Source organism: Siniperca chuatsi, linkage group LG10 (assembly GCF_020085105.1).
Source record: "Siniperca chuatsi isolate FFG_IHB_CAS linkage group LG10, ASM2008510v1, whole genome shotgun sequence".
Taxonomy (NCBI): Eukaryota; Metazoa; Chordata; class Actinopteri; order Centrarchiformes; family Sinipercidae; genus Siniperca; species Siniperca chuatsi.
Genome location: NC_058051.1, coordinates 1,963,682 through 1,972,645, shown reverse-complemented (window position 1 = coordinate 1,972,645; position 8,964 = coordinate 1,963,682). Strand labels below are relative to the sequence as shown.

Below are 8,964 nucleotides of genomic sequence, written 5' to 3'. Positions count from 1 at the left end.
AGGGCCAGTAATGTGGAAAGTCTCACACTTTGAAATACTAACTATCTTCAGCCACTTGTGCATACATTACAGACACAGCTGCTACACACCAGCCTAGACATACTGTATGCTATGTTTTAATTAAAAGACTGTGCTACAGATTAAAAATTAAAATAAGAGCAATGTGTGAATTAAGAGTTGGAAACAATATAATTCTAAATTTCTGATTCAGTTCTTCCTGCAATAAAAGGAAGCAGGTTATCTTTAGAGGCACTCCGCCCTGTTTCTCTTCTAACGACCCCACCCCATCCACAAACCCCTCCTCCTCTCGCACTTTCCTTCAGGCCCATTTTTCAAAACTGCACAGTAGGTGGAGTAAAGTCCAAACCGGGTGCAGAATGACACTTCACACCCCTGACGACACTGGCTTGTTTTAAAAACGGGCAGTTTTGCATACTGCATGTCACACTTGCTTTTACTTGTGATCCCAGTCAAACGTGGACACGTGTGTGTGTGTGTGTGTGTGACTGTGAGAGAAATACTGAGTGAAAGAAAACGGGGAAATGAAATTTACTTTCTCACTGAAGTGAAACCAAAAAAACAAAACAAACAAAAGATTTTACTGGTCAAAATGTACAAACTGCTACATGTGATCAACAGTTTATTAAGAGAAACAATGACACATTCAAATCTCTTTATATACTATAATTTCTCCAGTATAATGTATATTGTTTATTCACATGAATGTTGATATCTACACTCCGATTCACTCAATAATCACGTGTTCGCTACCCATGACAGCTGTGTTCTGAACTTATTTTTGCCACACAGTAAGCGCAGCTTTGAAGGTTTAGTTTGTTTTACTGACGTGCCAATACATTTGAATTTAAGAGACAAAGCAAGTAAAGTAAAAACTGATCTTTTGACTTATTAAGTGAAGAAGCTCTCTCTCCAGCACAGCACCTACTGTAGCCTGCAGTCAGCCTTCTTGTAGACTGGGAAGACCCTCCCACAGGAAGCACACTGGTGGCCAGGCTTGCTTCAAGTTTCACAAGAGAGGCGGTATCAAGAAACAAACCCTACAAGCCCAAGACCCAACAAGCTGGTAAGTTGCTGTTGCTTCAGTTTGATCTGCCTGTATTCTTCTAGAGAGTGAGTCAAGGAAATAACTCTTACTGGTGACGGTGACGTGTAACCTGAGATGTCTGTATGTTAGTGTGTTTCTGTGTGTGTTTGTGACGGAGACAGACAGAAAGACAGACACAGAGAGAGACACACTACAAACACATGTGTTCATTCTTCAGCAGGGGATAAAGCCTAGCATGGTAACAGTTTTAATAATAATAATAATAATTATAATAATATATTGTGTATAGTTAAGTGAACCTGTGTGCTTGGGAAAACAGAAGTGTAACTAGTAGCTGTAAACCACACAGCTGAACACAGTGAATTTCCCCACAGTTACCATGACATCATGTTTGTTTACCCCTGACTCTGAATGACCTTAAATGAGCAGAGCGGCGTCTGACCTGTCCCAGGAGACAAAGACAGCAGGCTTCATGTGTGACTGTGTGGTACGAGCGAATGTGTGTCTGTGTGGTGGGCTTTTCTCATGACAGTTGTGTTTAGACTCCTTCTGAGGTTCAATAAATAAAACATGACTATTACAGTAATTAGTAACTTTGGGTGATCACAACTGAAAAACTTAATAATCAAATTAATCTGAATGCTGTTTTTAGCTGATATGAGCAGCTATGCCTGTATCAACTGACCAAATTACCCAACAAAAGTAAGTAAAGCTTTATTTATATAGCACTTTTTAAAACACACAGTTACAAAGTGCTTCACACACACACACACACACACACACGCAAGAAAAATCTAAATGTGTAAATAAATAAAGTAAGGAAAAATTACAATATCAAACAGCACAAAACCAAACTGAAAAAATCCGTTTTTCTACTCTAACTCTGCTAAAACTGATCAGATCGGGCTGACGGGGGTGTTGCTCCTGTGGAGACCTTCACAACATGCTCCTGACTTCCGTGTTACAAGAGAAAAGGTCCATGTTGCAACCGTCCCCCCGTTTCTTTCATCCCGGGAGGGGCTGTAAACAGCCAGCATGTAACTTCCTGTAAAACCACACCTTGTTGTTTTTTACATTTCTGTTTATGTACGAGTTAAACAAACGAAAACACATGTTAATTAATCAGCTTTGGAGGTGCCGGTAGTATTGTTGAACTTCGGACAGAGCCAGGCTAGCTGTTTCCCCCTGCTTCCAGTCTTTATGCTAAGCTAAGCTAACCATCTCCCAGCTGTAGCAGCATACTTTACGAAGAGATACGAGAGTGGCACTGATCCTCTCATCTAACTCTCAACAAGAAAGCAATTATTTATTAACAATTTAACGCATCTGTTAGCTAAACCGTACCCTTCAGACCTAACTCGCCCTGGGGAGCTGGGGGAAACAGGAAGCTCCACTGAGAAGATCCACAGGCAGATAGGACTGAGACCAGAGTTTACTGGGGCTCCAGCTAATCTGCAGTTAATGTTTAAACTTTGCACACACACACACACACACACACACACACACACACACACACACACACAGCATAAAGCTAGTGTTATTTAATTGATCTGGTGGCTCTCTTTGTTGCACCACCTAGACTACACTGTATGTAGCCATGATGGTTTCATTGGTTTATTGTGATTCTTGTGAATTTTTACTTTTAAGTTAAAAGTTAAGCTAAGTTAATGTTGCCTCAAATCATGGTTGTCTGTTTGGGCCACAGAGATGTTGATCCCTAGTAGTTATGTGGATGTGTGTCAGCATACTACAGAACATGTCGGTTTGCGTGCATGTGGTGTGTATTGAGTACGTGCAATCAGGGACGCTGGAAGTCAGTCAGAGTTGGGGGTGCTGAGAGAAACTCAGTCTATTTAATGACGTCATACACAATGCTGTGCGACATTCATGGTTTTTGCATTCATTTGAATGGCCAGGATCATTTTTATTCTGTATATATACAGCGGATAAAATAAGTGTTGAACACGTCACCATTTTTCTCAGTAAATATATTTCTAAAGGTGCTATTGAAATGAAATTTTCACCAGATGTTGGTAACAACTCATGAAATCCACACATGCAAAGAAATCAAACCATAGATGTCCATAAATTAAGTTATATGTTATAATGTTAAATGACGCAGGGAAAAAGTATTGAACACATGAAGAAAGGGAGGTGCAAAAAGGCCTGAAAAGCCAAGACAATCGGTGCAAATTAATATCCGCTGGTTCAGTCCCACCTGATGGCCTATAAAAAGGTGTCTCATCACCAAGGTGTCACAGAAGAAACATCTCATGATGGATAAAAGCAAAGAGCTTTCTCAAGACCTTCACAACCTTGTTGCAAAACATACTGATGGCGCTGGTTACAGAAGGATTTCAAAACCTCTGAATGTTCCAGTGAGCACTGTTGGGGCCATAATGCGGACGTCCAGGTGCTCCAGGAAGAAGCACCTGGTCGAGGAGTTGTTCAAGAGCAGAGGACCACTTGTGGACAGCTTCAGAAGGAAGCTACAACTGTTTCAAAGAAAACGATAAGTAATGTACTCAGCCGCCGTGGCCTGTATGCATGCTCACCACGCGAGACTCCATTACTGAAGAAAAAGCATGTTGAAGCTCGTTTAAAGCTTGCTGCACAACGTTTGGACAAGCCTGCGACATACTGGGAGAACATAGTCTGGTCAGATGAGACCAAAACGGAACTCTTTGGATGCCATAATACACACCACGTCTGGAGGAGAAATGGCACTGCACATCACTCCCAAAACACCACACCGACAGTGAGGTTCGGAGGTGGAAACATCATGGTGTGGGGCCGTTTCTCAGCATACGGTACTGGCAAACTTCATGTAACTGAAGGAAAGATGAATGGAAAAATGTACAGACATTCTAGATAAAAATCTGCTGCCATCTACCAGGATGATGAAGATGAAACGAGGGTGGACAATGATCCCAAACACACAGCCAAGGAAACTCTGTTGGCTTCAGAGAAAGCAAATGAAGCTGCTGGAACGGCCCAGCCAGTCACCTGACTTGATCCAATTGAAAATCTATGGAAAGAACTAAAGATCAGAGTTCACAGAAGAGATCTGAAGACTGTTTGTGTGGAAGAATGGGCCAAAATCACACTTCAGCAATGCATGCAACTCGTTTCTCCACACAGGAGGCGTCTTGAAGCCGTCATTTCCAACAAAGGCTTTTGTACGAAGTATTAAATGAATTTCAGTAAGCGTGTTCAATACTTTTTCCCTGTGTCATTTAACATTATAACACATAACTTAATTTATGGACATCTATGGTTAGATTTCTTCACAACACTGAACTAATGCATGAAAACTGCAAGGAGAGGAAGAGGGAGTGATTTCATGCAGGAGGATGTACTGACGCCCATTCGACCAGCGATGGACCCGTTGGTGTGACACAGCTGTCGCTCTGTTTGCTGTGTAGTTCACACATTTCACTGATGAACCTGAGAACTACACAGAGAGACTTCAGGCTTCATGATCAAATGATCAGTTTTTGTTTCGTGTCTCTACTTCTGCCCTTATGCATGACCTCTCTCTCTCTTTCCGGGGAGTACTGTACGTTTAAACATTATTAAATGAATACTCTGCCAAACCTAAAAAAAATTTGAGCAAGCTCTAGTTACCAGATATATTTAATAATCTAGATCTATAACCAAAGCACACATCCTGTTGTACTAATGGCCCGTGTGTGTCACTGTACAGTGGCAGTAATTGCAGTTACCTTGTGTACTCTGGCTGTAGCTGGCTGGATTGAACTCTCTGGGTCGGTCGACCATGTGCCCTGTCGGCTTTGGTTACTTTGATCCAGTGGGACACTCTAAACTCCCTAAAACTCCTCAGAGTGTGCGCATGTGATAGATCCGACCTGCCTCGCCTTGGTCGGAAACTGGGTTGTTTCCTCTTTCCTCCCTTAAATACTGCACTAAATCCCAGTGAAAAAGGAGAAAGTCATAAGTTTAACTGATGGTTTTTATTATGCCTGATTTTAGGGGGTGCTGCAGCCCAGTGTGCGATCCACTGAGTGTTTACAGTTACTGCTGCTTCTGCAGTTTTTTTGTAAACAAACTATGGATGTTTAATCAAATCTAATCGTCCCTGTGTGTGTTTTGGTCTTCGCACACAAGGTTACTGTCTCCTGCAGCTCTGTGCCATGAGGTCCTCCTCCCTCCTCGTCCTCTCCTTCCTCGTGGGTGTCTGTGAGGTTGAAGGGGCTTCAGATTTTAAGATCTGTGCCTTCAACCTCCAACACTTTGGGGATTCAAAGTCCAAGAAGATCAATGTCATGAACATCCTTACCAGGGTAAGACAACGACGGATGCATTTGGCTGAGATACTATATTGCAAAGAGACTAGTTATGGTATAATTGATTTTAAAATTATGATATGCTCAGAAAAGTAATTTTTTTAGTATAGTGTACATTATCATGGTTGCCATGGAGCAAAACATTAAGCTAAGCATGGGAAGAAGCAATAGCTATGACATTTTTCTGTGTATGATACTTTCACTCACAAACAAACACACAATAACATTTTTGTACAATATTCAGCATAAAGAATAGTGTGACATGCTCTTCATCACTTCAACACGTGACATGAACGTTTTTACCACCTTTTCTTGAAAAGTATGCATGAGTTATTTCAGCTGAGGGAATGGCTTTTCAGTGACAGTACACTGCTGTCAAGACAGAACAGATGAAGTGCGGACTGAAAAGTCATAATACAAAGAGTCATAACTGACCTTGTTTGAAGTTTGAGGTGTCCCGTCCACAGTTTTACAGACGCCTCTCTTATAACGGTGGTCTATGGGGAAAATGCTTTTTGGGCTGCAGCGGATTTTACAGTTGCAATCATGTTAGTGGCCACTGGGACAAATTGGCTGCAAGGCCGAATGGCAGCGCCATATCCAGCTTTTTCAAGACCTCCATGGCCTAGGCTCACCACTCACTGGCAATAACATAGCTAGCATCCTCATACCCAAAATGCAACATTCACTTCTGTGTGTTTCAATGCAAGTCACTTTTTCATTGCCGTGATATCTGTTCCAGATCATCGCTCGCTGTGATGTGTGTCTGCTTCAGGAAGTGAGAGACAGTAAAGAAAAAGCTGTAGCTCTGCTGGTTGACCGCCTTAACGGGTGATTAATTACTCCCTTTCACTCCCACACAAACACAGTTAGCCCACCCGACTGCACAGTCACATCAGTACAGGGCAACACAGCCGTCATTCAGACTATTCCTCACACACATACAGCAGTATTAACACTTGTATCCACTCTTCTGTCTGTGATCTCTTTAATATTCAGCTATGACACTGAAAATCAATATGAAGCTGTGTCCAGTGAGAGGCTGGGCAGGTCTGACTACCAGGAGCAGTATGTGTTTGTTTACAGGTGAGCTGAACCCTGTGTGTCACCAAAATGTTAAGGAAGCCTAAGTACAGGCAGTAATGTTTAGGTTGTACTGTGTTTGTCTGAATGTGTGCAGGACTAATACAGTGGCAGTCACTGACCAGTATCAGTACCCAGATGATCGACCAGGGGATGTTGACGCTTTCTCCAGAGAGCCCTTTGTTGTCCGCTTCAAAGCCCCCAAGACAGGTCAGTTCTCTGGCACTCAGGAGTCCATCTAAGATACTGAAACGCGTGGTGATGTTCAGGCATATAAACACCTTTCCCTGCATCCTCCCTCCCTCCAACCCCCATCTATATCTTCAGCTATAAAGGAGTTTGTCCTCATACCTCAGCACACCACTCCAACCAACACCACTAAGGAGCTTGATGCACTGTATGATGTTTTGCAACACGTGAAGAGTATGTGGAAAACTGAGGTAAAGGCTCATTTTGCTAGAACTGGAGGACACTTTTAAAATGCAAGTTAATTAAGATGCTGTAGTCTTACCATCAGTGTCGCTGTGTATGTGTGTATATGAGCAGAATGTGATGCTTCTCGGGGACTTCAACGCTGACTGCGGCTACCTTGCTAAGAAGAACAGGAAGAATGTGCGCCTGATTACAGAGAAGAACCTCTTTTGGCTCATTCCAGATAAGACTGACACCACTGTGCGATCGACCACCTCCTGCACCTACGACAGGTAAACTCACACTCTGAGTGGCACAGTGAACAGTGTCTGAGCTTGCTAGCTTGGTTGCTAACAGAACAATAAAGTTCACACAGTTTATTCAAAAGATGTATTTGTACCATCGCCTCCCGTCTCCTAACAGGCTATAAACCATTCCTCTTCTGTTATGTCAACGGCGCAAATTCACGTGTCAGAGTTCACCAAAGTTGAACTTGACGTAAAAGACCGGTGCAATTTACCTGGGCCCGGGAGCGAAGCCGCTGATCCCGCAACTGCATTGCAATAATGCCGTTTTAAATGCTGGTGTGACGGGGCATTAACTCCTTAACATGCCTTCATATTTTAAATGAGAGAAATGAAAGAAAACATCAGTAAATTGTGTCTTTGGGTCTGTCCATTCTGTGCGTTACAACAGGATCGTTGTGAATGGGGAAAGGTTTGCCTCAGCAGTTGTGCCTCTTTCAGCCAAACCATTTAACTTCCAAGTGGAATACCAACTCACAGAGGAGCAGGTAACAGGTCTATGTGTCTCTATGAGTGTGTGTGTGTGTCGATGTAAACCTGTAAATTTGAAACAATTTGACAGACTGAACTAAAACAGTAAAATATGTGTTCTCTAGATGAGAGCTGAGGTTGGTGAACTGTTTCTTCTGTGGTTTCTGTTCAGGCGCTGGAGGTCAGTGACCATTACCCGGTCGAGGTCCTGCTGAAGGACGCCGCAAACAAAGGCTCCGTCAGAGGCGCCGCTTCCTTTCCATTAAGTGGCACAAATCAGATAACCTCTCAGTTAACGTTCTTGTCTTTGTTCGTCCTCAGCCATCTTGTCTTCCAAATGTTAACATGGTAGTTTAAAAATAAGCCAATGTGGATTTTTGTGTGAAGACTCACAAACTGATGAGAACTTCATGATTCCCCAACGTGTGGAGTCCAAGTTGCCAAATATCACTGATAACGCTCCACAGGAGTGGCTCTCAACGTTGGGTTCATGGTTAGAAACAAAAAACGTAAAATCACACAACTGTTTTGATGTAATGTATCTACCTGTGTATCTGTGTGGGAGTCCTCAGTATGATTAAAGAAGAATCTTTGCTTCACAGCACTGCAGAGAAAACAGTACAGATGCTAGCAGATGTGAACACGTTGATGTCGCTCCCTCCAATTAGTAATCCGTTCACTTAATGTTAATTTGTTCCTTCAGTTTAGGAAAGCTGTACCCTTTAATTCCCTCACGCTGATCCCGGGTATTGATCAGGTGACATTAGGTGCTCCAGAATGCTGAAGCTGAGTCTCTATAAACTGGATGACATCTGCAGTATCATCCAAGTTTTTGTAGTCATCCGTTATTCTGTAAAATACATTTAAGGGATTTTAAAGATAATTCAACAATGTTAAAAACCAGAAGTGTCTCCATGTATCTCAGCGCAAGATCCAAGTAACTCTTGGTGAGAGTGTTGACGGACAAAGAGGTGAAATCTAAAATGCTATTAATTTAAGGAAATTAATAAAGTAGTTGAAGGGCACAAATCATTAAGATGAGGGAACAGATAAAGTAACTCAACAGTACAAACTGAAGCACTGAAATAATTAAATGGAGCTAATGAATTACCAATGTGATGGAACAGTTTATCAGATAATGTCTCTATAAAATGGTGCTAAATTATAGAGGGGGAAAAGGTGAGATGGTTACCACTATTATTAAATGTTGGTGCCTTATATTCAAGCTATAAACTTTGTAAATCCTCTAGTAGAGATTTTGGTTTTGGAATGGTGTGTGTGTATATATAATATATTTGTCATAAAGCCAAGCGAAAAGTTT

At 42.0% G+C, this 8,964-nt stretch overlaps 1 protein-coding gene across 2 annotated transcripts; it reads left to right on the top strand.

The window, feature by feature from the left end:
- The first annotated feature begins 928 nt into the window (after positions 1 to 928).
- dnase1l1 (deoxyribonuclease I-like 1) lies at positions 929 to 8,964 on the top strand. 2 transcript variants are annotated; one of them, XM_044212432.1, is made up of 9 exons: positions 929 to 1,084; positions 5,195 to 5,370; positions 6,116 to 6,204; positions 6,373 to 6,459; positions 6,554 to 6,666; positions 6,784 to 6,896; positions 7,003 to 7,160; positions 7,564 to 7,660; positions 7,816 to 8,964. In XM_044212432.1, exons 2-9 carry the CDS (start codon positions 5,221 to 5,223, stop codon positions 7,993 to 7,995), a joined length of 987 nt encoding a protein of 328 aa, XP_044068367.1. In that variant the 5' UTR covers positions 929 to 1,084; positions 5,195 to 5,220; the 3' UTR covers positions 7,996 to 8,964. The 2 variants fall into 2 exon arrangements, with proteins under 2 accessions (XP_044068367.1, XP_044068368.1); XM_044212433.1 differs by lacking the exon at positions 929 to 1,084 and adding an exon at positions 1,724 to 1,768.

Coding starts and splice junctions, on each gene's coding strand:
- dnase1l1 (XM_044212432.1), top strand. CDS start 5,221: ATGAGGTCCTCCTCCCTCCTCGTCCTCTCCTTCCTCGTGGGTGTCTGT. Junction 6,205..6,372: donor CTGGTTGACCGCCTTAACGG/GTGATTAATTAC, acceptor TTTAATATTCAG/CTATGACACTGAAAATCAAT. Junction 6,667..6,783: donor CTTCAAAGCCCCCAAGACAG/GTCAGTTCTCTG, acceptor CTATATCTTCAG/CTATAAAGGAGTTTGTCCTC.